The sequence below is a fragment of the Pocillopora damicornis genome, chromosome 3 (assembly GCF_964200805.1).
Source record: "Pocillopora damicornis chromosome 3, jaPocDami1.2, whole genome shotgun sequence".
Classification (NCBI taxonomy): domain Eukaryota; kingdom Metazoa; phylum Cnidaria; class Anthozoa; order Scleractinia; family Pocilloporidae; genus Pocillopora; species Pocillopora damicornis.
In genome coordinates, this window is record NC_142672.1 from 7958953 (window position 1) to 7985063 (window position 26111).

Below are 26111 nucleotides of genomic sequence, written 5' to 3' on the forward strand. Positions count from 1 at the left end.
CAATTAATTGTTAGCCATAACTAAAATTATAAAATAAAACTTCTCGTTTGCCTTTAGACGATTAGTTTAAACAATATACTTCAAATGCATCGTTCTGCTTGTAAGAAATAACACAGTTTATCGCATTCAAAATTCAAGGGGAAATCTCAGAAAATTAATCAACACCAACACTAAATCCTTGCCATTACGGCCAAAATCTGTTATTTTAAGTCCAGATAAACCGAATTCTTATCGGCAGAAGCTAACTTTAAGTACCAATGACTGAGTATAAATCCTCGAAAAGTTCATCACAATTTCCAACTGACATAGACCAAGGTAATCAAGCAAACGAACTACCGATTATTCTCCAATTCCGATGGAAATTCTCTACACACGCACATGACTATAATAGCTTTATATCACTCATGAAACTAAACCGGTTGAGAAAAACTTTGTAAAAAACTCTGGAGAACGTTTTCAAGGCGTTTCAACTTCGACGTAAATGTAACGCCTAAATCCTCTCAGTAGAAAATACTTAGATTAAAAATAACTTCTCACATAGCTAGTCATGATAATTTTAAGACATCAAATAAAAAAAAAACAAAACAAACAGTAGTTTGAGAAGGATATCAAAGATTAAGCTCGTAAAAGCAGTTCAGACAAGCAAAAAGGCAACTTTTGAATCAATGGAAATCTGTTCTCTTGTTAAACTTGACTTTGGCCGTCTTTTGGTTCTTCCTGCTTTGAAAAGAAGACTCTCGACAAAGGTTTCATTGGTAGCTTACTGGTTTCTGGTCCAAATATCAGCATTTGTAGGTATCCGAAAACTCCCTGGGATTCCAATGCTCACTGCCTTCACTGAAAAATTAAAGAATCTAAGTTTAGGGAGGATAGTTGAGTTGCCATGAAATATTTCTTAGGACATGAAACGATACATTGCACAACAGGATTTTTTTAAAAGAAATTTGCTATTTTACTCCTATCATGTTTCCAAAAAAGAATGTTATCATCGTAAATGTGTCTACTTGATTGTACTGCATCTCAGTTTGCGGAGAGAAAAATAAATTCGTAACCAACTGAAAGGAAAATAACACGTAAGTATTACTGCCCACATATGAGCAAAGATTATAATTTAATGTAACTTTGTATTAAATAGAATGTATCAACAGAATTATTATTTGCTGCAGCCTCTAAATCTCCTTGAGGTCAAGGTTGACGTCGTCACCAATGAGTACAAATGGTGCCCAGTAAATCACCTCCTTGAACTTTTCAATTTCTCTCATACACTTCATGGCCTGATTGAGAGCTTCACTTGCCTTCTTGCCTTTGGCAAGTGCATCGTAGAAGAAACTCATGAACTCCACGGTTCCCTCGTCGCCAATTGCCCACAAGGTTACCACAACAGATCTGGCACCGGCACCCAAAAGTGCACGCGCCATGCCGACTACACCCTCGGCCATGACCTCCCCACAAGCAGTGTGACAGCAGCTAAGTACAACCAGACGTGCTCGCAACCCAGCTTCTATGACATCTTTCATCGTCAGTAGATAGTCTTTCTCTTGCGGCTGAGGGTTATCTCTTGTAGTATTTGGTGCCAGGATAACTTCTCCAGTTTCCATTTTACCGTGCGCTGCTATGTGAATTAAGGCCACAGATGATATTCGTTTTAACACTTTATCTTTTGTTGCCATTTCTCCAGTGAGAGGGGAAACATTGAGGATACGTCCGATCATCTCCACTTCTTTCCTTGCTACTGGAAGTTGCACCAAAAGTCTTCTCTCATAGATGATATGTTTGAAACATGGGTCGCCGACAAGCAATACACCAGTCTTCATGTGAAAGTCAGCTGGACAATCATGAATTAGTTGCAAGGTCGTCAAAGAGGGAAGCACACGAATTCTGAAAGAATCACTTAGATACGATGAGTTGGAGTCCTGCAACGCTGCATAAGGTACAAGGCAAAATGGCCCCTCAGGAACGAATGTTATCTCGTCGTTGCCTTCGATCAGGTCAGCAATAGGAGTAACGATGATGTCATACAGCTTCTTTAAAGCACTTGATTGGGAGTGCCTCACATCAACTCGGATCACATCATTGACCACTTCCTCTTCTGTCGGCGAGTCAAACGGAGGATTTTCGATGGTAACAGTATCTCTTTTACTGATCTCCCTAAGAGCAGTTTTGTTCAGTAGCTGGATGAAAAATTCCAATTCATCCCCATACTTGTATTTGTTCACGTGTACTTCTCTCATCTGGATATCACTTTCACTGAGGCAAACCCAGAAGTAAACGCATGGTCCATTAATAGCCATGAAAACTGTGCTCAATAGACCCCATCTCAGAGAAGTGCGGGATGCGCTGGGCGTTAAAGAATCGCCAGGCTGATATTTTGTGACCATGAGATCTCTCAGAGCTTGGGCACGTCCTTTCTCTGTGGCAAGAAGAGCCTTGAAAACTTGACCTCGATTGAGATTTATACGCCACAAACCTTTGTATGCTACTTGGTACTGATTTCGATAACAAATCTTCCAATGATCGTTGAGTTGAAGACTGGCCCTGATATCATCATACAATTCTACACTCGAGTAATAACAGTCAAAGGCCATCATAAGATTTCTCTGGCACTCAAAACTGATTCCAAGGGAACAGAGTGAGCACGCCTCTCCAGTCTTATCTCCCACTTCTTTGGATATTTCTAGGTGACGTTGAAAACACTCAATAGCTGTTTCCAACTCTCTTTAACCGTGATGAATCCTGCCAAGAAGGCAATAACTTCTTCCTTCTCCGGCCTTGTCTCCAACTTCTTTAGCAATTTCTAGACGACGTTGATGGTACTGGATGGCTGTTTTGAACTGTCTTAGACCTTGATAAGCGATGCCGAGACCGCCATAACTTATTCCCTCTCCGGCCTTGTCTCCCACTTCTTTAGCGATTTCTAGATGACGTTGATGGTACTGGATAGCTGTTTTGAACTGTCCTAGACCTTGATAAGCGTTGCCAAGACCGCAATAACTTCTTCCCTCTCCGGCCTTGTCTCCCACTTCTTTAGCAATTTCTAGATAACGTTGATGGTACTGGATGGCTGTTTTGAACTGTCCTAGATCTTCATAAGCGTTGCCGAGACCGCAATAACTTCCTCCCTCTCCGGCCTTGTCTCCCACTTCTTTAGCGATTTCTAGACGACGTTGATGGTACTGGATGGCTGTTTTGAACTGTCCTAGACCTTGATAAGCGTTGCCGAGATTGCCATAACTTCTTCCCTCTCCGGCCTTGTCTCCCACTTCTTTAGCAATTTCTAGATGACGTTGATGGTACTGGATGGCTGTTTTGAACTGTCCTAGACCTTGATAAGCGTTGCCGAGATTGCCATAACTTCTTCCCTCTCCGGCCTTGTCTCCCACTTCTTAAGCAATTTCGAGATGACGTTGATGGTACTGGATGGCTGTTTTGAACTGTCCTAGACCTTAATAAGCGTTGCCGAGATTGCCATAACTTCTTCCCTCTCCGGCCTTGTCTCCCACTTCTTTTGCAATTTTGAGATGACGTTGATGGTACTGGATAGCTGTTTTGAACTGTCCTAGACTTTGATAAGCGTTGCCGAGATTGCAATAACTTCCTCCCTCTCCGGCCTTGTCTCCCACTTCTTTAGCAATTTCTAGATAACGTTGATGGTACTGGATGGCTGTTTTGAACTGTCCTAGACCTAGATAAGCGTTGCCGAGACCGCAATAACTTCCTCCCTCTCCGGCCTTGTCTCCCACTTCTTTTGCAATTTCTAGATGACGTTGATGGTACTGGATGGCTGTTTTGAACTGTCCTAGACCTTGATAAGCGTTGCCGAGACCGCAATAACTTCTTCACTCTCCGGCCTTGTCTCCCACTCCTTTAGCAATTTCTAGATAACGTTGATGGTACTGGATGGCTGTTTTGAACTGTCCAAGACCTTGATAAGCGTTGCCGAGATTGCCATAACTTCTTCCCTCTCCGGCCTTGTCTCCCACTTCTTTAGCAATATCCAGATGACGTTGATGGTACTGGATGGCTGTTTTGAACTGTCCTAGACCTTGATAAACGTTGCCGAGATTGCCATAACTTCTTCCCTCTCCGGCCTTGTCTCCCACTTCTTTAGCAATTTCGAGATGACGTTGATGGTTCTGGATGGCTGTTTTGAACTGTCCTAGACCTTGATAAGCGTTGCCGAGACTGCCATAACTTCTTCCCTCTCCGGTCTTGTCTCCCACTTCTTTAGCAATTTCTAGACGACGTTGATGGTACTGGATGGCTGTTTTGAACTGTCCTAGATCTTGATAAGCGTTGCCGAGATTGCCATAACTTCTTCCCTCTCCGGTCTTGTCTCCCACTTCTTTAGCAATTTCGAGATGACGTTGATGGTACTGGATGGCTGTTTTGAACTGTCCTAGACCTTGATAAGCGTTGCCGAGACCGCAATAACTTCCTCCCTCTCCGGCCTTGTCTCCCACTTCTTTAGCAATTTCTAGATAACGTTGATGGTACTGGATAGCTGTTTTGAACTGTCCTAGATTTTGATATGCGTTGCCGAGATTGCAATAACTTCTTCCCTCTCCGGTCTTGTCTCCCACTTCTTTAGCAATTTCTAGATGACGTTGATGGTACTGGATGGCTGTTTTGAACTGTCCTAGACTTTGATAAGCGTTGCCGAGATTGCAATAACTTCTTCCCTCTCCGGTCTCGTCTCCCACTTCTTTAGCAATTGGTAGTTGACCGTGATGGTACTTGATAGCTGTTTTAAACTTTCCTTGTCCTTGATAAGCGTTGCCGAGATTGGAAGAACTGTTTGCTATGACTATTAGTTCAGCATTAGTTTTCCTTAATAATTGAAGCAGACGTTTGTTGTCATTTTCAATCTTAAAAGGTGTAAAGGGTCGATAAGTCACGAGCAGTATTTTAAAAAACAGTGAGAGTATTAGATGGAACCTTAAAACTGGAATGAGAATTCGAACGTGGTTTTTTTTAAGAGATTTGATTTCAAGTTATTGGAGAGTTTTAACTACCTCTGAAGCGCATTTATTGGTTTAGGTTCGGTCGTCATGGTGATGCTCGTCTAAAGAAAAAATGAGGGGTATTCACCTCAAACTCTGGGAATTAATTAATATGGCCTCTTCTTTTGAGTAAAGTTTCGTGGAATAGTCGAAAGAACTCTTTATGAATATTTTAGCTTCTTTAAACTGCTCAGTGCAGTATAAGAGAATTGAACGTTGCTCGCATTATGTGTTGAAGAATCTCTCCGGAACGTATTGATTTCCTTTGAAATATTATTCGCATTGCATCTCGTTTTACGTCTGAAACATTCTTTAAAGGATACGGCCAATCCCATATGCAACCAGCTCCTTGCTTCTTTATACAAGCAAAGTTCGACACAAGATCTGGCTCCTGAAAAGGAGAGAATAATTGGTGGTACGAAGTAACTCATCACTGTTAAAGTATAAACATATTGATAAAATGGACTTAATTTCCCATTTAGCTGGGAACAAAAATTATGATAATGAAGGAAATTTAAACTTGTGGAAGAACTGAAAATAAACAATAAGGAGCTAATGGAAAGCGGCTACCAATTAAGCTTCAATTGATGATGATAACGATAAATTTATCCCGCGAATTCTTCATTTTAATGTGCTATTATGCGCTTTTCAGCACTTTTCGGGGAAGTTTTCGGGCAGACTGCTTTGAGCAGTATACAACTTTTGAAAGGGAATTTTTCAGGTGCCTCCTTGAGTTACAGAGAAGATGCAAGAAACGAGGCTTACGGCTTTCCGTTCATATCTAACCCTAACCCTAAAACCCTAAGACTCAGGGAGAAGGTCCAGTCTAGGGCTTGAACCCTCGACCTCCGGCGCTTTACAACGTGAACTAAACAGGCGGTTTAAGCTAAACTTGGGGTGCAGTTACTTGCCACAAACCACACAATCCTCTTTTGACGAAATCAGAGAATAGAGTGTTGATGGCTTATGTCTGAAAAACCCACCTTTTTTAATAGCTTTGACTAAAGTGGGTTCCAATTGAACGGCAACTGTTGCATCATCGAGACATTCCACGTAGTTTGCTATGCGATTTAGGAAATAAGGCTAAAAAAAGTGGTCATCATATGGAATTGCAAAGAAGAAGCCTTAAAAAATTACAATGGCTTAAAATGTAACGAGGATCATTCCTTTGCTTAACTTTCATCTACTACAGGGCGATTTATGCTTTTGCGCTACTTTTCTGCATTTGCTCAATTTTTTCTTTTCTTGATGCAGATTGTGTATTCCGTTATCTTGTAACGCTGCACGACAGATTTATATGTTTACATATGAAATTGTTACCCAAACGGAAATGAGCTGTTGCCCTGTTGCTGTAAAGCTTGGCGTTCAGCCGTTTATCTTTGCAGTTCACTTGAAGTCCTTCCTTGTAGGAGTTTATCGCGTCATTAGCTTCTCCTTGTCTGTACTCTTTGTTACCTTTCTCCAGACATACTCTCGCTACTTCTGAAAACACAACGTTTTAGTGTTAATGATTTAGTTATGAATGATACGACCGTTGACGGATGATGCCAACTTTATATATCCACGAAACGAACTTTTAGGTTAAAGGAGCTTAGAGCTATGAGAAAAAACAACCAGAAAAGTTTAATATCTGTACATTTTGTTTGTGTGCAAGCTGCTGGGAGTCTGGGCTGTAGCTTGGCTATTACCACGAGTTTGTCAATTTACATTTAGGTCGAGAGGCTTTCCAAACTCCTATCACACCTGGCTTACGTTTTCCAAAATATCACAAGTTTCACCGAAAGATCCTATCTTAACTCAACTTTGTTTACAATCGCCCTTCAGGAGAGTTTATCTGTGCATTTTGTTTTCTTTAAAATATGCAAGCTATTTGGAGTTTTGGCTGTAGCTTGGCTATTACCACTCAAGTCTGATCGGTTTACATTTAGGTCGAGACTTTCCAATGACCCTTTTACAACTGGGTTACGTTTTCCAAAATTCCATGTTAGAATATAAAACCCCATAAGTTACTGCATAAAGCAAAGCAAAGCCAGGACTGAAAAAAGTTAAAACTTGTGAATGTTCTGATAACGAAAAAAAAGAAAATTGTACTGAGAGTCTGAGAGTGACAAGAGTTCGTGGTTTTACCATCGTTTAGAAAAGTGCGCTGGAAAAAAAGTTTTTTTTTTGTCTTTTTCTCTTTATCACTTGGTTTTTATCATGCATGTAATTGTCTATTGAGAACATACTCGAAGAGGCTAACTGGAGAAATTTGATTGGGAAAGTATCACTTTCCTGCGAAGTGCCATTTTGCCTGTTGTGAAAGTCAGCGGTTCCACATTTTGTTGGCTGGTTGTTTACAGCGTGGGCCTGGTGTTGACATAACTGTCTAAAGAGGCGTGAAATATTTAGAAGACCAAAACAGGCGATACGACCGAGACAAAATGCCTCCTCTTCTATGTAGAATTCTCAAATTGCGTAAAAATTTCTGCCAAACATGTACTGAACAATAAGGGACAAAAATGTGTTAGCGTAAACACTTTCTTTTTAGCGGCCTCAAAAAGTTATCCGTTTGCAAAATCGACTTTGACGGGTCTACGGATACCAACAGCTCTCTCTTGCCGAATATGACTTTCATACTCAAAATGACCAAATTTATAATTATTTTCAAGTGCAAAAGGATAATACTTTTACTACGCAAATATCCTCCATTCTAGGTGCAAACTGTAGATACATCGTTTATCTCCAAAACATTGTGTGTTGATTTACAAGTAAGCACTTCTAAAACTCAGAAAAACCAAGTTTTACAAAGCCTAGTAGGCCAATTTTGGCCCATTCTTCTTTAATTTAGGGCTCTTCAAAGCTAAGTCGTCTTCAAATTTGTCGCTTTATTGGTTATGAATAATTAATGACGTCTACGCATTTTGCTCGATCTGATCGAGCAACAACTTGTTTTTTCCGTTGTTTTTTATTTTACCGGTAACAAGTAAAAAAAAAAAAAACAATCTTTTGCTGTTTCAAAAACTGATTCATAGAACCTACGCAAATTTTGATGTAAATGTGAAAAAAACTTCACTGGGACTTCTTTCAAAAAATCTTTTCTCACCTCTTAAAAGGTCATCGTCTTCATCCAGCTCAGCGTCACCTGACGTAACTTGACTTTCCTCTGTCGCTGAAATTACCGAGAAGATATTTCAACTTTGTTAGTGATCACAACTATGTGCAATTACAACTAGCGTTCTAATACTGGCGTATTTGGTGGATTCCTAAAACCTTCAAGTCGAAGTGATCCAAAAAATTGTACACCAGAATTAAGGTAAACTTAATCAACAAACAGTTTAAAATTACCATAAAGAAGTCTTTCCTTGTTGCTTTTTCTTACCTGTAGCTGGAAACTCAGTTTTCACCTCCGGTTCCCTTCCCTTTGTTGGGAGGTTGCTTTCTGCCATAGCTAGAAATAAAATTGAATCGATTACACTGCGCTACATCGTTAAAAATAAAAAAGAGGAGACTCAAATGAAAGTAACCTAAAGAAAACGTTGTATACCTAATCATAGAGGATGAATGAAAATCTCAAAGTTTCCTCCGTCACGCTATTGTGGTTGCGTGACAGCTCCAGTCAAGTTCAGCGGGTTGTGTTATGTTTGTTTTCTTCATTCGTTTGTTTGTTTGCTTGTTTGTTTTCTAAAGGTTCCAAATTTTCTTATTAAAGATGCAGGTGATTTGTCGGCCTGGAAACTTCACAATTTGTTTTAGGAAAAGTTGACCAATAGAGCTGTAATTCGACTGGTGAGTGAAAGATCGACGGGTCTTAATCTTGTAGGCCATCGAATGAATTCACTGTCAGGCCAAATGAGCATTTGGCGGAGGAAGTAGACTGAAAGAGAAATGAAACTAAAAAAAAAACATTTCGATATCGCAAAGCAAAAGAGAACTTTAAGTTTATTTGTGAACGAATTGCTGATTAAAAGAGAATTTTCTACACTATATTAGTGATTGGGAAATTAAGGAAATTTTCGTGAAGCTGCTGATATGGTCTTGCCCTACAGGACAGGTTCTGCTCTAATATCAGCATTTACTGAGCTCACAGTTTTATCTTCCGGCTCACGATGTAAACACTCAAACATTGTGCCCATTTAGTCCGCCATTGCGCAAAAAGGTATATCTACTAAAACCGAACTCTTACAGATAACCAGTTAGAAATGATACTACCAACCACCTTGTAGATACGTAGTGGAAATGTATAACCCTTTTTGTTCAAAAGGTATTGATTGAAAATTTGAATCCAATACAATTTTAATATAGGAGCATCGAATACAGAGATCCGCTGCACCGAAAGTCAGCTCGCCGGAAAACCACTTCAATTTCGGAAATTGTAATACAACAATTTCTCATTACAAGAACTATTTCCTTTAAAAAGAATTGATTCAGCTTTAGATGAAAAAAAAAAAAAAAAATGCCACGTTTTGGAAACTGAAAAAATTTTGGTATCTCACCGACAATCATATTACCGTTATTATTACTATATAGCGCGAGTATTACGATATCAAAAGAACGTAGCCATTTTGTATATTTTTTTCAACCTCGAGTTTTGTTTCAAACTTCGTTTGTTTTCGAAAGATAATAGCTGGTTTTGATATCGACGAGAGCTATAATTATATACAGCACGTTATCTAGCTTTGTCACATGCTCATCACGCGCTTCTGCCGCATAATTATCATGTACAGTTAAACCTTTAATTCCCGTGATCTAGTTGTTAATTCTCCCCGCCAGCTGCTACATGTTTCCTTTCAAAGTAGGTACGGAAATTTGGTGTTAGTTCAAAGATAACGAATTCTACCTGATAAAACTTTGAGTATTCTTATTACCTGTTTGCTGGATAATGTATTGATATTACAGGGATAATTTACACGTTGTATCACCTCTAGGAGTTTAAGGCTCTAAAAATTGGCCTTATGTAAGCTAACAATACAAGGCAAATTTCAATTAGAATAACTTCCTGGGTGGCTTCCTGGTATGGAGACTCACTTAAAAACTAGTAGTTTGATTGGTTAAGGGCGAAGAGCAATCGAAGTTTAAGAGCCGTTCAAACTTGCTTGTCTCATTGTGCTTACGCTTCGAGACAACACCGCCCGCTTGAATTATGAATTTAATAGATTGATCGATTTGCTTAGAAATGATAACCATAAGACCATGACTGTGAATGTGCTTGGCATAAGCACACACGTAGGTAAAACATTCAGTCGCGCCTGGCAGAAACTTTAAGCAAAATAGTGCAAAGCTCTTATGGGTTCATCACAGCGGGGAATTCACGAGGAAATCATAAACAAAGAGTACGTAAGCAAAGTAGTACACAGGCGGCCCAAGCTCCAGCTGTGAGATGATCATCTTGCGTAATAAATGTCATGGCGAAAATACACGAGTTTGTATGGGAATATTTACAACCGCTCTTAGAAAGTAAAAATACAGTCAAATTCCCAATGAAAAACATCTCACGTTACTTCCACAGTGCATCGCTTGTTGTCTGAATGCTTACTTTGTCACAACGAGGCCATTTAAGCGAGCTATCTTTTTCTAGAGTTCTTAATTCTTATTTTGTTAAGTTTAGCAAACCGTGACAAAGAAAATTCGGGTACATTTCGAAAAGTGGTTTGGTTTTAGAGTAAATACGAAATCTTCATTGCACGTGTTTATTGTTAAAAATCGAATTAGACTTAGTACTTTCCGCCTCAAGATCTTTCTCATCCTCAAGACAAACCGGAAGTCTAATTCATTCATGTGAAAAGCGTGAGGTGCGCAATCGTGCAGGATTTACATAGCTAATTGTTAATATCGGTGAAATTACGGATATGTCGTATCTAATCTTTTTTTCTAAACGTTAATCTCCAATCACGTAGCAGACAGATGTCACAATGTATATAAGAAGGTTAATTTAAGTTAAAAAGCAGATTTGGCTGATGTTGAGGTATTTTCCCTAGTTCTTCGGCCTTCTTTGGTTTGAAAGTGTCAACAGCGAAAGAAGAAAATTGAACACTAACGACTTATTTGAATTTCTTCCAACAGATCCAGTTTCTTTGTTTGAGAGCCAAGTGACCAACGCTTGTGTTGTGTAGTAGTCCATTATGCATCTGCTAAGTATTGTGTCCATTGCCCTGCTGCAGTGGAGCTTCGTTATACTTGCTTTCGCGGATGGACAATCATCGGTAAGTTTGAACTGATCTCAGCATTTCTTACGATTACTTGTTTAGCCATTTTTTCAAGGATTCAGTATAAAAATTGCGGGTCGTGGTACATTAGAGGAACTTGTTAATTCTACCTCCTACTAAACATACCGCAATCCTCGCATATTTAAAAATTCATAAATAACTTTTGCGCTTCTCTCCGTTAATTTTCCCTCGTCCCTTGCAAGCCTTGAATTACTACGTCTTCGTGGAAAGAATGACCTTGACCACGAAGGCAAACGGCAATAATAAGTTATGAGCTTTATCACTTTACCCGTATCGTTAAATCAACCTTATAATAAAATGGGAAGAAAGTTGTTTACCCACGGTTTGTGTATTTTCAATTGTTGTACAAAAGCTGAAAGCAGAGAAGAAGTAGTTGAAGTTTTTCAGTTTGCTGAACCGTAAACTACATGTCTATCTAATGCTCTAATGCTCGTGTTTTATTATATCAATTTTCTTGATGCTGTCTTCCATTGAGAATTTATTTTCATCTAAGAAGCATGACTCGCTTATTATCGCCTTCCCGTTATCAAAGACACGGCTCAACCCCATCATTCTCCACACCAATGCAGCTTTATCTATTGTTTCTTCCCCACCAGTGCTGTCAAGGTCCACCTGGCCAACCGGGAACACCAGGAACGCCTGGTATCCCTGGGAATCCAGGAACACCAGGGACATCTGCTTACTGCGGCTGTGGTCAGAGTGGTGCTGGAAATTCTCGACGGTGGAAACAATGCGCGTGGGTACACGACAATACAAAGGATGACAGAGACAATGGAAAAGTGCATGTAAGAAAATCAGTTACTATATTATGATGAAAATATATCATTTCCTTTAACAATGAGACGCGACCAGTTTACGTTTTGTAATACGGAATAAATTCCTCACGCAGTACAGTGCGGTTCCTCGCGAAGGTTGTGCCAGCTTTGAGATGATTACGTCTTAGAATATTTTTGACAGATTTCCTTCTGTCTCGAAATTCTTGAAGTTTGACCACACAGCTATACCTGACAAGAGTAATTTGGGCTTGACTCTCGAACTGAGAATAACGTAATTTACAGTAGATTCTGTCATAGACCGTTTTTATCAAAATAGTTTATATGCGGAATAACTTCCTTGATCAACGTTTCCAGGAGTGTGACTTTGTCAAGCTCAGGGGTGATTCATACCTTCGTGTGGTTTACATGGGCAATATTCGTATCACTGGCTGCACAGCGTGTTGTAAGAGATGGTTCTTCACTTTCAATGGAGCAGAGTGCAAAGTTCCCGCTCCCATTGATGGCTCCTTGTACCAAAGCGCCAACATCAACGTTCACAGACCCACCAGCATAGAGGGTTATTGTGGCGGAATTGCTGCTGGTAAAGTTCGTGTTGGATTCAGCGTTGGCAACTGTGGTGTGCCTTTTAACACTAATGGGGATGCTTACACAGGCTCTAACCAGGCCAACAGAGTTATCATTGAAGAAGTTGAGCCACCAGTCGGTTAAAAGCTAAATCTATCTCTTCAAATATTTTCAAATTGCTCTCAAATAAAACTGCAACGATTCTTATGGCGTGTTAACTGATTTGTGAGCCGAATTCTACTTTTTCTTCGTTAAGATGAAGAGCAACACTCGAGCTTGGATTCGGAGTTTCTTTCCCGAAATCCTTTTTTAATATAATGTATGTTTCCTTCAAATATGGAAATCCATAGTTGTTGACGGAAATATAAACTTCGAGAGTGAAACATGTATAAAGTGGAGTTCAGTCTATTAAAAGGGAAAAGCCTTAAGTCTTCTGTTGTATTTTTGTCCTTCAGAACTGCCTATGGTTTCCCAGCTGACAGTCATGGCTGAAAATAAAGAGAATTGTGCCTTCGTTTATTTTGAGGTTTACACCTCGAGCCAGACCTAAAATGTCTCAGTTTAAAAGTAAAAATATTAAAGTCATGAAAAACAAACAAGGAAATTGAGTTACAGCGATTGAAAAGGAATAAAAGTTATTTACATCACACAATTCAGTGGCATTTGGTCACATGGCAGGTACCATGGAAACAACAGAAAACATTCTTTTTATGAAAATACATCTGTCACAAAATACCTAAACTCAGGTTTCGCATCAAAACATTTTAGAAAAATTGAATAAGTCTTGCACATTTTTTCAGATAATACAATTCAACCAGTTAAAAGAAATTGAAAGTTTGAAATGGAAAACAATAGGAAGAAATAATCTTACCACTCTCTCAAAATGTGGCTATCTACTTATTGCCGGTACCTGTTAAAATTACACGCTGCGAGGAGCATGCACGTATTTAAGATTGCCCATTCTTTTACTGGCGTTTTAAACTATGGAATTTCAAATTGTATCGCCGCTTTTTCAGTATAGCGACTTAATAATGCCTTTTCGAAAATGATACACAATGCATTCTCGTCGTAAGGCGATTGTATTACAGACGATAGTTATTTTTCTGGCAGCCTCAAACTCAGCTGGAGTAAATCATCTTGACGATGTACACGGTCCATGCGTTGTTCGAAGAACGAAGTTACCTCGCCTGGATCCTGTTGAGGTATAAAATTGAGCAACGAATAAATAGCAGTGAAATTTATATTCCGGGGTGGAAATACCCGCACGATTTAAATCTAATTATACTAAAGTTTGTGAACTTGATCTATTTTATATCAGGTTGGTTTTGTTCGACAAATCGGGCTTATTAAAGAACAGCCACCTTTTACAGTAAAAACACTGAGTGTAAGGCCCCCTATATTCGGTAAGTGCACCACATATTATTGGAGTTCGAGTTGAGGACAAATTTAGTACACTTGGAGACGTTGTGAAATATTTTTTGCCGTTTTGATTCTAGATGAATTCTTTAAGATTCGTTAAATTACGAGCTTTGCGTAGAAATACGTTTCAGATAGGCCTTTCATCAGTAAGATACGATATATTTGACGTGTTTAGAAATACCTGCTTTCTTGAGTGAAGCCGAAATCAACAGAGTTCTTGCAATGGCCGAGCATGGGAGACAGGAGAACAGTGATGTGTTTCACAACTCAATGGATAGCCTTCTTACCCAGACTTCTTTCGACCACTGGGATCTCAACCGAGATGACTTAATAAATAGCGACGAGGTAAAAAAATCAATTTGGAACGTTGGTATAATCGCGGCTGTGGATTAACTTGAAAATACTTCAATAAAAGTAATTAAGGCAGAAATGGCTTTCATTGCTTCATCTTGCCTTGTGGTTTTATTTACTTTGCATTTGAAGTTAGTCCGTGATTTTTTTCTATTGAAGGTCATTGCCGGTATGCGTTACTTTTGGGATCTACATTTCACAACAAAGGATGTAAAGAAAATGTAAAAATGACATATTTTCTATTTTCATTTCACATTGTGTTGTTTTCCAACTAAGTTTAAAAAAATACTAACTAGTCACTTATCGTGGGTCACTTTCGCAGGCTTACGACGTTGAATATTGGCAAGGTTAACCCTGGTGAGTCAAAAGATTCAAATGAAGCCTGGCTGAACAAACCCTCTCTCTCAGGTTCTCTCTCTCTCCATTGGTTTCCTTGTCGTCTCACCTCAAATAAAAGAGAGGCAAAGGGGAGAGAGAGGGAGAGAGATCCTAAGAATGAGGTTGGATTGAACAATGACCTTCACTTAGTGTACAATGGTATTTCATGAGAAATTTTCTCAACGAAACGGTTGAAGTTTTTATCATCATGGACGATTTACTGAGCATGGTTTACTTATAAATTTGTCTTGTACAGATCTATAGAGGTTAGATTGTGTAGATGGCTCGGGCAAGATATTAATTCTACACAAAATATAAAACTCTCCCCAACCCAGGATGGAAAGTCACTCTTACTGCCTTTTTTAATCTGAAATTTTTTCGATCATTTTAAATGATGCTTATTCTAATCGCAAAGCTTTAAAGTCCTGATTATTCATCAGCATGCCCTTTACACTCCAGATAAACAAACTGCAATACGCGACATGTTTTAACATTCGTTAATTTCTCTTAGGAAGGATTCATCGAAGTGAATTTTTACCAGCCGACATCATGAAATATGTGAAGCAAGTTGGAAATCTGGAACCGAAGGTCAAAGGTCGCCATAGTAACCAAACATACATTGAGTTCGCTGAAGATGACCAAATCTCGACAACACTTAATAAAAAGTAGGCACAGTAACATCAGATCAACATCAGTTCAATACCGGTTGATGAAATGATCCTAACGATATCAAGAAGTAACTTTCAGCTTGATATTTTTAATCTTCTCTTTTTCAGAAAGGCAGCTCTCACGGGTCTTCCAGTTGAAATAATAAAAGGCAGTGAGACTCCTGTGGTAGGAACGATTTTGCTATAAGAATTTTTATGTTTTAGAGCGATGAGTGTGTCAAACCGAAAGTCCAAGATAAGTAATGGTGATGATAATGAAATTTTAACTTCAGCTGTATACCCTTAAAACCAGCGGGAAGGAGAGCCTGGTGCTAAGTGAAAGACAAAATTTAAAACATAGAAATTCATTACTCTTTATTGCAGGCTGTACGATATGGCCCGGGAGGTCATTATCACTGCCATTATGACTCTCACCCACTACATGCCGAGGCTACGTGTTGTCATCGAAGATCATTGGATAAATGTCGTATCTGCAGGTCAGTCGGTCAGTGGTGATTCTGTTTTGATCTCCAGCCGTTTCTTGCCTTTTATCTTTCACAAGCTCTCAGACGTTTTTCTTAACCTTAAGTATAGCATTAACTGTATTCCCCGCTTTCCTCACTTTCTCAATTGCACTTTCACAAGAATAATCATAACCTACATGTGTAGGAAACAGCAATAATGCCTTTCATCAATGATCCGTTCATTCCTTGACCAGGTTCATAACAATTCTCTACTTTCTCAACGATGTGGCGGAAGGAGGACAAACCGCTTTTCCAATCGCCGATAGTGACACATTCAACCAACAGGTTCGCATGATAACCTAATATGTGATTCACTGAAAAAATAGTTAATTCTTCCTTAGCTTTTCATCGCAAATTATGAGCGCAAAATGTAACTTTTTCGTTGCGGCCGGATCTCGAAAAGGGTAAGTCGTCATTCTCTCGAAAACGAGTACAATAATCTCTTACTTCTAAATCTATCTTAACAATTTTAAGCTTGAATTCTTTCTGTAGGAAAAGATTGATTTACTTCCATTGTTATGGCCACGTCAACAAATTTGGTGAAATGGTCAATCTTAAGGCTTGGGATCGTTGATACTCTTAACAGACAGCAAAAACTACGGCAGAGAACTCCCAGTTTTATTGACCAGGAAAAACATGGCTTTTTTAATTGTCCATTTCCCTTATTCTTCGAACAGACATGGATGAGGAAATCAAACTACCTTTCCAATCTGAGCGCGTACTGCTCAAAAGCTAACCTAAGGGTGACACCAAAACGAGGTTCTGCTATCATGTGGTATAATCACATGACTAATAAAACATCCGGCTGGATTTCAAGCCTCGATCTCAGGTCATACCACGGAGGATGCGACGTCATAAGGGGCCATAAGTGGATTGTAAATAATTGGATAAATATCATTGGTGGAAACTGGGACGATTTGCGGACTTGGAATGACAAGAATTCGAGAACAAAATGAGGGAAGAAAGAGTTTGCCAGGTACAGAGCTTTGCCTAAGAAGGGCAGAATCGTAGAAATAAGACTGGAGGTAGATTTCCATTTCTTTGTCTGCACTTGTGATGGAGCGCTGATAACTCAATACTAAAACCTGATATTACAACGAACCTGATTGACAATTACGCTGAGGATGTAAGAATACATGAAGGTGTTATTCATTACATCCACTTTGAAACCACTGGTGATACTTGCAATCTGATGAGCTCTCGTTAGTGCGATTTATTCGCGAATCGTCTTATCTTTCGCTCTAAATCGTACCTTTTTCCCAGCCATTGAGAAAGCTTTACAAGAAAAAAAAAACCCACAACAACAACTAATCAGATCTCAAGGCTTGCTTACAGTGACCAATCAAATTGCAGGAAAATGAAAGACAACTACTACAACTTTCTCACAAACCAGCTTAGTACTAGATCAGTAAAACACCAAAACAGATTTGAAAATCATGCATTTGAGCGCCCGGATTTTGCGATTTTTAAAATGTTGGTAATAAGTGAAACATGAAGACAACTATTGCAACTTTTCACAAACAAGCTTAGTATTAGATCAGTAAAACACCAAAACAGACTTAGAAATCCTGTATTTGAGCGCCCGAATTTTGCGATTTTAAAATGAATGTAATAAATTGGTAACAAGTGATATATGAAGGTGTCTGGTTATTAATTAGTTCAGCATCTTCAACACACGTTCACGTTTTGCTCCCGATATGAGAAAACCATTTTTCTCTTATCAGCTACCCATATTGAGAAAAAAATTCTGACAAAAAAGATATTAATTATCCTCAAGGGAACCATAGGACTTCAAAATAGTTCATGTTCCTATCCATTCCCTCTCATTCTGTTGTCCTGAGAGCAACTGCTAGTATGTTCCACTTTCTTTGCAACTAAGCACTGAAAACACAACACCATTTTCATTGAGCCGATCAATCAATGATGTCCCCGTGAAAGCTGCAGCTGGAGTAAGAACGCCTCCACTGAAAAAGAAATGATCACATTGTAAACTAGTTGAAGCGGCTGTCCTCAAGATAAATCCTAATGTTTTTTAGTCAAAATACCTATATAAAACATTATTTTAAGATACCTGTTTGGTAAAGTCTCTTCCAGGATCACCATAGCAGCCTGTACCATGCAGATAGGAGTGGCAACATAACCTGCCTCTGATGAGTTAAAAAAGGAATGTTACAGCATATAACACACTGCATTATGGACATGCCCAAAGCTTTAGGTATTGTAAATGATTAAATGGTCACAGTGCTCCAAATAATGGCCATTCGAGGACAATGTCCGTTCAAATAAAGGTTTTGTATAGTCAACTTCTTCGTTGATCAGATATTCTGACTGGTTGTTCGTGCATGCGAAGACAAATTTAATTCTACGCTAAGTTCAGGTTTCAAGTACGGCTCTATCATCACTGCTTTAAGTTCGGAGCTGCATGAACGATAAAAACTGTGGTAAATATACTTAAAGTGTGGAATTTATTGAAATGTGACATAATGGATATATTTGTCAGGCCAAATGTGGGTTAAGTTCAAGTCAAAAAAAAGGGGTGGTCCAGACAACTTGACCTGCGCCAGCCGGAAAATTATTTCTTGCCTTGAGTCGTGCAATCTAAGGGAAACTAAGCACTGACAAAGTGGACAAAAATTGCTTTAAATATCTTACTCGATAAGCTGGAAACCACTCCGCTTCGCGTCGTGATTTCCTACGCTTATCTCGTGTTCTCCCAACCTCCCAAGTGTTTACATCAGGCTATGTAAACACGGAAACCATTTTACATTTCTTCAATATTAGCTGAAAATCGCAGAGTAACTGGGGCAGAGAAAACAAAAGCTAATCATTAGTACGTGGATTAACAAACCAAGAGAACTGATCCGACTGCATTAATTGAGGCAAACTTGAAATACAAAGCCGTGACCTTTCCAATTTCATTGTGATTTGTATGCGTATCTCTTTTTTTTTGCCTTGAAATTTGTCCTTATTTGTTATTATTTTGGTAAATGAAAGACAGAAATTTGTTCTCTAGCTGTATAACCTAACCCCTTTAAATTGATCAATAATCGCTGATTATTTCACTGATTTATTCACTAATTTATTCTTGTTTTCTCGTCACCATATTCCCACCATTAGCGTATAATCACACACATAATCCACAATTCCTCCACTCGCTGTGACGAAAGGCTAACGTTCGAAACGTCAGTTTTGAAACCATTTACGGTGGCCAATTTCCGTTATCAACTCAGTTGATAATGCTAAATTACCCCTTAAATTGAAACAGAGCAATGGGCTGTTGATGAAAAAAACAACAGTTAGGACTCACCTGGTCCTGTCACTTTGGTTACTATCTGACAATCAAGTTTAGCTGGGGCATCCCTATATAGGGAACAATATCACCGTCACCAATGTTAGCTAACCCTTTGCACCCTAACATCAGTATACATATTCTCCATACTGTTCTCTATAAATTTCCAAAGGTGCTGAAAAGGAGAATCTGTTTAACAATCAAGACCTTCTTTAGTTGGTGATTATTTCCTTTATTCTCGAGACCTTGACGTGTGATTTACCAGTGATAAAGTAAGGAGAAATTAGATGAGGATCACTCTCAGGTGCCAAAGGGTTATTCAAAAAATGTATAACATGGGCTTTCGCTATAACGAGAAACCGACCTTTTGTTTTCCCAATTGTAAATTTATGTCCATCAGTACGTCTAAAATGCTCATAATTAACAAAAGGAACAACAAAAAAAGCAAGTAGAGTTCTGACTTACCCTGACTGCACAGCTTTTTTACTGTACCCAGCTCCCTTCATAACGAAAGAAAACGAAGTTTCTGCCATCTGCAATTTAAAGCAGAAGTTTACGTATATAACATAACCATTCAACCAATAAATCAATCAAGTAGGTCATATACAGCTTCGGGGGTTCAACAACCTTTTTTCCATAAGCAGCTGCCGATGGTTTAACCCTTTACTCCCTAACATCAGAATGCATATTCTCCATGCTACTCCCTAGTCATTTCCAAGGGTTTTGACAAGGAGAATTTGTTCAACAATCAAGAGCTTCCTTAGTTGGTGATCATCTCCTTTATTCTCATGACCTTACTGTTTGATTCAGAGGTGATGTTGTAAGGAGAAGTGAGACGTTAGTCACCCTTGGAAGGGACCGTAAAACTAAATCCAAACATGAGAGCCGGCTCGCAGGCTAAACAGACGGCGGTCAGCGGTCTTATAAGCGACGGTAGACAGTCGGTAACAGGCTTTTTCATGAAACCCTTGCTGCTGTTATTGACTACAATATCATAAAACTGTAGAACGAAGAACTCAAATGCCAGAAAGGAACAGAGGTGGATGTTAAAATGGATTGCGTTTCAACAGATCTCTTGTAGGGCTTTCTCTCCACGTATCTCTTCACGTGATTCCATATTTATTATATACAGCAAGCCCCCGAAACACGAATACGTAATCACAACGGCCAATCAGGAGAGGGGAGAAAAAAAAATTAGAACCAATTGGAAATCAGAGTTAAAACAATCACACTGCCTGAAGCGCGAGCTACCAAGCGGCAATAGTTTAAGTTTTGCTTCTGATTGGTTGAGGGAGTGACGCGAGTTTCTTTGACCAGTCACAGAGAAAGCGAGGCAAAACCAGTGAAATCTCGGATTACTTTCGACCACCGTAGCAAATACTGTAAAGAAAATTGGCTCGAGGAACTTAGCCGGTTGGTCGACTATAATTGCGTTTCAAGTACACTTGTTCTAGATAGATGGCAATCTGCTGTGAATAACAGACAGGAGTGGAGAAATTTACCAAAATCCCCATCATTCCAGTAAAGGAGCAAGGAAATATAGAGAACGGAGTGAGAAGCGCAGAGAGCGCTGGGAGAGATGATAGTTGTAAGCACCTCACCTGTTCTCTGGTTGGTCCTTCATGTGAGAAAAAGCCACACGAGAAGAACTTTGGGTGCTGAAGAAATATCATTACAACACATTATTAGCTGTATGAACTGACAGACTAGACAGGCAAATTTTTTTCCTTCAGTGACAGTGTTTCCTTACGATAAATCATAAAAGCGCTTTTGAAGTTTACAAATATCTGATTCAAGCTAAGAACTGATCTCTATAAGGCTTGCCTTTTCCAGCAATTGACGTCCTTTCTTGAACTGACACAAGATGTAAAAGAAGAAACCAAAGAACAAGAAAAGAAAAATAACCATCAGAGAAGGCTGAGACACATATGCGCCATACTGGACTGGCTTTTTGTCGCGCACTTCCACGTTGTGCCGCTGTGTTCTTCTGACCACAGATGGATCAGCTCCAAGGAAGGGAATGCACCACTTTTGTACCTCATCACTGTATGAAATAAAACTCCTAGTGGAAACATAAAGGCAATTTGACAATGAACTGTGCAATCGACCTGCTCAATCACTGACTAGCGTGCAACATGTCTGAGCTGTTTGTTCTGTTTCTTTCTCCTAGCAAAGCATTACGGGGAAAATGTTCCAAGACACTGGCTAATGAGACATGAGTCCTAGTTTTGAAGATGGTTCCCTTTCCAATTTGTCTGGTTCTCTTCAACACTAAATTATTATCATTGTTTTTATTATTATTACAATGTTACTATTATCATGTTTATTATTATTATTATTATTATTATTATTATAAGTAGTTATGATCATGATTATAACATTATCATTTTGTTTTTAATTATACAGAGCTTATCTGTTTTAACAGTTTGGTTTTTGTGAAATTTATGATTGAAGAGATTTTAACTTCAATTGCAACAAAATTAGTAGAGAATTGTAGATTTACTGGTGAACCACTCACATTCCTGTATCCAACAATTTGAGGAAGAGAGATTATGCATGAACCTCAGTTTGCTTCATTACCACACCCCACCCCACCCCACCCCACTATCAGTCTTTCCCCACTTGATGTAAAAATTGCACAATTAAAGAGACAAAATGTAACATTTTACATTGCACAATTTTTCATAAAATATTTAGCACTAAATTCAGCAAAATTATGAAATAATAAATTTACAAACCGTCTGGCCAGTTTAGGTCCAAACTTTGGCATTGGCTTTGAAAACAATTCCTTTCGGAGATTTTTCAGATTTCCTTCCCTTTCACTAGCTATGCCATAAATTATTGACTGGTAAGTCCCATAATGCCCCTTTGATCCCTGAAAGTTGAAAATAACCCAGCTATACATGCAAAATCAGATTTAATTTTATAATAAAGTTCAGATATAACGCACGCTCTCATTGGTTGAAAGAGCGTGCTCTATGAGAGTATAGAGCATAGAACTGAGCTAAAGCTGTCACGCCATCTGCCAAATTGTACCATGTTCAACCTTTTCCGGGACTTCTTTTTAGCTTTTTTCTGATAATTGAAAGTGAAATTTCGGAACAAGCGAGCTGGCAAGTAGTAACAGAAGAACCAAAGAAAGGTTTGTAAACATACCAGGCGCCGTTATTTACGTTATTAAAACGTGGGCAGATACGAAAATCCTCAAAGGAAAAACAAAATAGACATTCCGAGTTTTAAAGATTTTCATGCTCAAGAAGTGGGAAGAAACACTCGACTACGTCTCGTGTTTCTCCCTTCACTTCTTTCGTGCTCTAGCCGCTTCCTGCATGCTTTATAGCAGAACAGAGCACAGTCAAGGCTTCTCTATTTGTTAAATAAAGAGCTACAACAGGCACTTTAACTTGTGCAGCGCCTGTATCCTCAGTGCCTGATAACTCAAACTATCAATGACTCCATCAAACCTTTTTCAATTTCCCTTGAAGGTTCAAGTCATTGGGAGTAAACTGTAGATTCTTGTAGATGTACAATTTGTAAAAATTACCTTTGGACCAGAATGCAAAGTCAAGAAGCTCTCCAAATGGCACAGTTCCCCTAAAACATGTAACAAAAATGCAAATGACCTAAAACTAATGACTGTAATACAGACTTAATCCATGCAGAAATGAATAAAGAGGTAATTTTCTTAAGAAACTGTGGAGAAGAGTCTGAGGGAGTACTACAAGATAATTTAGTTTTATCTGCTGAGTTTATAAACAAAACTGCCCTCAACCTCCTGACCTCCTCCCCAAGAGACCTGTGGGATACTTGTAACACAGTGCTAAATGAAACCCTGCTAAAATTTGATGACCTTCTTTTACAGCCACTGTGTCTCGCTGGCATCCCTATATGGGATATGTTAACAGCCATTTACTTATTAAAGTATAAAACATCTGTATAACTGTTGTGAGTATGAACACAGCAAATGTTCAGCACCTGGAAAACTTTCTTGGGTAAAGACCACACCCATGTCAGCTGGGATGCTATCAAATCCACAAGTACCCACAACATGCACTCCTGCACAAACAGCTTTATTATGATACTTATGCTGCATTGTTTCCAGGAACTGAGAAAAGAAATGCAATACAAAAATACTGGTATAACACAAATGAACCAGCGGCTGTAACTTTTTTTATTATTTCATATGTCAACAGGTTACTTTAATTTTGAATTATATACTGTTCTTGCAGAAACACTGAAAAGAATGGTGACTAGGTGGCAGTCCAAAATGTGTGCTTTATCCTTTCACTCCCAAGATCTCATTAGTAGTTCAGTTCTTACTGTCTTCTATAGAATTCTTGGGATGCTAGTTTGGAGAATTTGGTAGCGAATCCACTAATAATCCCTTAATTGATTATTCTCATCACTTAGGGGTGACCAAAATGTAACATCTCTTAATTCTACAAAACTAGTACATTTTCCAGAAGAAAAGGTAGGAGAAAAAAAGAAAAACTGACTTCTCAAGGCCGAGAAATTTATGACACAAACGAGTGTAGATATTAACCTTTAACTCCCATGGGTGACCAAGACACAATTTCTCCTTACAATGAAGTGATGAGAATAAAGAAAAATATCAATTATGGAATTACTAATTGATCCGATACCAAATTGTCCAAACTAACATAATGAGAATCATTTAACGGACAGTAAGAAGAATTACAGATGAGATCTTGGGTGTTAACTTGAAGGGTCAAAAATTGAAGACTGGATCTTGGGAGTGGAAGGAGTGAAAGTTGTAAAAGATTGTGGAACAATGAGAAAACTTGAGCTCTAATTTATCATTTATCGTCTAGTTGCATACCTCTGGTTCTCCGCTGATATCCAAATGGTGACATCCATTTTCTACTGCTGCTTTCACTACTGGTTCCCCATAAAACCGGTACTGTGAAACAAAACCAAAGTAAATCCTCTTTGAAGCAATTCACCAGGCTGGAGTTTAAATCATCTTCAATTATAACTGATGTTTTCATGTCAATGGCCCTGGGCCAGACTGAGTCAAGTATTTTCTGAAATTTCAACTAGACTTGACATTATTTGAGAGTTGTGGACCAGCCATTAACAGTGTGAAAGAAAGATAATTTTCTCCTACCGGACCAACACAGTTCAGAATAATCCTTGCTGCAGAACACATTGTACTGAGAGAAGCTTCATCCCTACAATCTGCAACCATAATGCCAACATCCCCCACAAAAAGACCTACAAACAAGTAAAATCATGCATGACAGAAGATCAACAGGAATTCACTTGTATATACATGTAAACGAACAAAGCAAAAAGCAAATAAACAAACACTCACATATAGCAAGTAGGTATTAGTAAAATAATAAAAATAAACAATAATTACTTTAATAACTATAGTTATCTATTTATTATTTTTAAAATCTTTACCCTAAAATTGATAGGTACATTCTCCATACTTTTTCTCTATACATTTCTTGAGGTGTTGACAAGGAGAATTTGTTTAACAATCAAGAGCTTCTTTAGTTGGTGGTCATATCCTTTATTCTTGTGACCTTAATGCTTGATTCAGGGGTATTATTGTAGGGAGAAATTGGATGCTAGTCACCCCCAGGGATTTAACCCTGTAACTCCCACAAGTGACCAAGACAGAATTTCTCCTTACAAAATCAAAACAGTATCAAGCAGACAAGTGATGACAATAAGGAAAAATATTGATTAGGGGATTATTAGTTGATCCATTACCAAATTCACAAAACCAACATCAAAACAAACTATATTGAAGACAGTAAGAAGAATTAGTAATGAGATCTTGGGAATTAAAGGGTTAAGGGTTAAAGTAATGAATTATTTCATGAAAAATTTGTTACTGCGCACTCTACACAATGTAATAGTACTTGCAGTTTGGGTATCTTAGAAATTTGTAATAATAAAAAAACTTTGAGATAGAAATACATAACATGAATATTATGTTTGCACACTAGCAACTGTCATGTTTAAAATTAATTAAAATGAAACACATCTCCCCTTTAATTAAACAGAGAGCATCATAACCTCTCCAAGTATATATATGGAACAGGGCTTCTATATCCTCTATCTTTCCAGAGTTTGGAACCTTGCACCCTACTTTTTCTTAAAGAAATTATGAGCCTCTCTGTTGAATTTAAGGGAAATGTGTTTCACTTTATTCTATTTTAAATGCATGACTGTCAATAATAATTAATAATAATCACACACACAAAAAAAAAAATTGTGATTGTCAGGTGAGCAACACATCCACAGGCACACAACAGCTACAGTGGAAAGGTCAATCCTGAAGGTTCACTCCATTGAACTTTGGAGCAAATGCATGTTAGAACACACGAGAAACTGCCCATGTTTATGTGTGATGAGCCACGGAAGAAAAAATATATATCACGTGTAGTTTATAAAGTCAGTCAGTTTTAATGAAACCGAAAAAAAAATTGGAAAAGTGCCATCCGGTCCAAATTCCGATGCAGGTCCAAAAGGTCTAGCCTGCATTTTTGCAAAAAAAAAAAAAATTGCTCTTCTTTATATTTCCCAACCCACCAGCTGAATTATTAAACGTCTTAAACACCCCCAAATGATGCCAAGATGGTTTAAACGAAATGTGTTACAGATTTAACAATCGATAAGGCAACAGTAACCCTCGTTAATGATGTTACCCCATCTGAAAAAACAACACCCTGTGGGGATGTTGTGCAAATTAAATGCAGTGTACCTACCAAGTTCGCTAGCAGTCTCCTGCAAAACCTTCTCCAGTTTGTCCTTACTGCGACCAGCAATAGCCCACTTAAACTTTCCCTTGCAGTTCTTCGCCACCTCTCTCACCACAAATTGGCCGGTGAATCCACTAGCACCGAAAACAACGATAGCAAATTCCCTCTCGCTGCTCGCCATAATGACTTGGGACATCTGCTTTGCTGAGTAGACTGGGTA

The 26111-nt window shown here is 38.6% G+C and overlaps 4 protein-coding genes across 6 annotated transcripts; 2 read left to right on the forward strand and 2 right to left on the reverse strand.

The window, feature by feature from the left end:
• Positions 1-1169: 1169 nt before the first annotated feature.
• Positions 1170-5050, reverse strand: LOC149048072 (tetratricopeptide repeat protein 28-like). The gene is made up of 2 exons (XM_089198924.1): positions 5013-5050; positions 1170-2715 (listed from the first exon to the last, which is right to left on the reverse strand). The coding sequence occupies exons 1-2, from the start codon at positions 5048-5050 to the stop codon at positions 1170-1172; spliced, it is 1584 nt and encodes a 527-aa protein (XP_089055050.1).
• Positions 5051-10804: 5754 nt separating this feature from the next.
• LOC149048073 (collagen triple helix repeat-containing protein 1-like) lies at positions 10805-12974 on the forward strand. 3 transcript variants are annotated; one of them, XM_089200315.1, is made up of 4 exons: positions 10805-10944; positions 11043-11182; positions 11703-11991; positions 12337-12974. In XM_089200315.1, exons 2-4 carry the CDS (start codon positions 11169-11171, stop codon positions 12688-12690), a joined length of 657 nt encoding a protein of 218 aa, XP_089056441.1. In that variant the 5' UTR covers positions 10805-10944; positions 11043-11168; the 3' UTR covers positions 12691-12974. The 3 variants fall into 3 exon arrangements, with proteins under 3 accessions (XP_089056441.1, XP_089056443.1, XP_089056442.1); XM_089200317.1 differs by having other exon boundaries at positions 11739-11991; XM_089200316.1 differs by having other exon boundaries at positions 11803-11991.
• Positions 12975-13464: 490 nt separating this feature from the next.
• LOC113679617 (transmembrane prolyl 4-hydroxylase) lies at positions 13465-17499 on the forward strand. The gene is made up of 10 exons (XM_027196583.2): positions 13465-13748; positions 13865-13949; positions 14141-14310; positions 14476-14537; positions 14639-14673; positions 15206-15359; positions 15471-15528; positions 15726-15838; positions 16060-16150; positions 16543-17499. The coding sequence occupies exons 1-10, from the start codon at positions 13602-13604 to the stop codon at positions 16819-16821; spliced, it is 1194 nt and encodes a 397-aa protein (XP_027052384.2). The 5' UTR covers positions 13465-13601; the 3' UTR covers positions 16822-17499.
• LOC113679616 (saccharopine dehydrogenase-like oxidoreductase) lies at positions 17064-26110 on the reverse strand. Its single transcript, XM_027196582.2, has 12 exons — positions 25898-26110; positions 24283-24389; positions 23995-24075; positions 23130-23259; positions 22699-22748; positions 21893-22029; positions 20979-21216; positions 20756-20812; positions 19620-19687; positions 19173-19225; positions 17937-18012; positions 17064-17829 (listed from the first exon to the last, which is right to left on the reverse strand). The coding sequence occupies exons 1-12, from the start codon at positions 26085-26087 to the stop codon at positions 17715-17717; spliced, it is 1302 nt and encodes a 433-aa protein (XP_027052383.2). The 5' UTR covers positions 26088-26110; the 3' UTR covers positions 17064-17714.
• Between the last annotated feature and the right edge of the window lies 1 nt (position 26111).

Coding starts and splice junctions, on each gene's coding strand:
- LOC149048072 (XM_089198924.1), bottom strand. CDS start 5,050: ATGACGACCGAACCTAAACCAATAAATGCGCTTCAGAG. Junction 2,716..5,012: donor CCAATAAATGCGCTTCAGAG/GTAGTTAAAACT, acceptor TCACGGTTAAAG/AGAGTTGGAAACAGCTATTG.
- LOC149048073 (XM_089200315.1), top strand. Junction 11,992..12,336: donor GAGACAATGGAAAAGTGCAT/GTAAGAAAATCA, acceptor CAACGTTTCCAG/GAGTGTGACTTTGTCAAGCT.
- LOC113679617 (XM_027196583.2), top strand. CDS start 13,602: ATGCATTCTCGTCGTAAGGCGATTGTATTACAGACGATAGTTATTTTT. Junction 13,749..13,864: donor CTCGCCTGGATCCTGTTGAG/GTATAAAATTGA, acceptor ATTTTATATCAG/GTTGGTTTTGTTCGACAAAT. Junction 16,151..16,542: donor GTGACACATTCAACCAACAG/GTTCGCATGATA, acceptor TTCTTCGAACAG/ACATGGATGAGGAAATCAAA.
- LOC113679616 (XM_027196582.2), bottom strand. CDS start 26,087: ATGTCCCAAGTCATTATGGCGAGCAGCGAGAGGGAATTTGCTATCGTT. Junction 23,260..23,994: donor ATATCAGCGGAGAACCAGAG/GTATGCAACTAG, acceptor TTCTTTTCTCAG/TTCCTGGAAACAATGCAGCA. Junction 20,813..20,978: donor GACGTCAATTGCTGGAAAAG/GCAAGCCTTATA, acceptor ATATTTCTTCAG/CACCCAAAGTTCTTCTCGTG.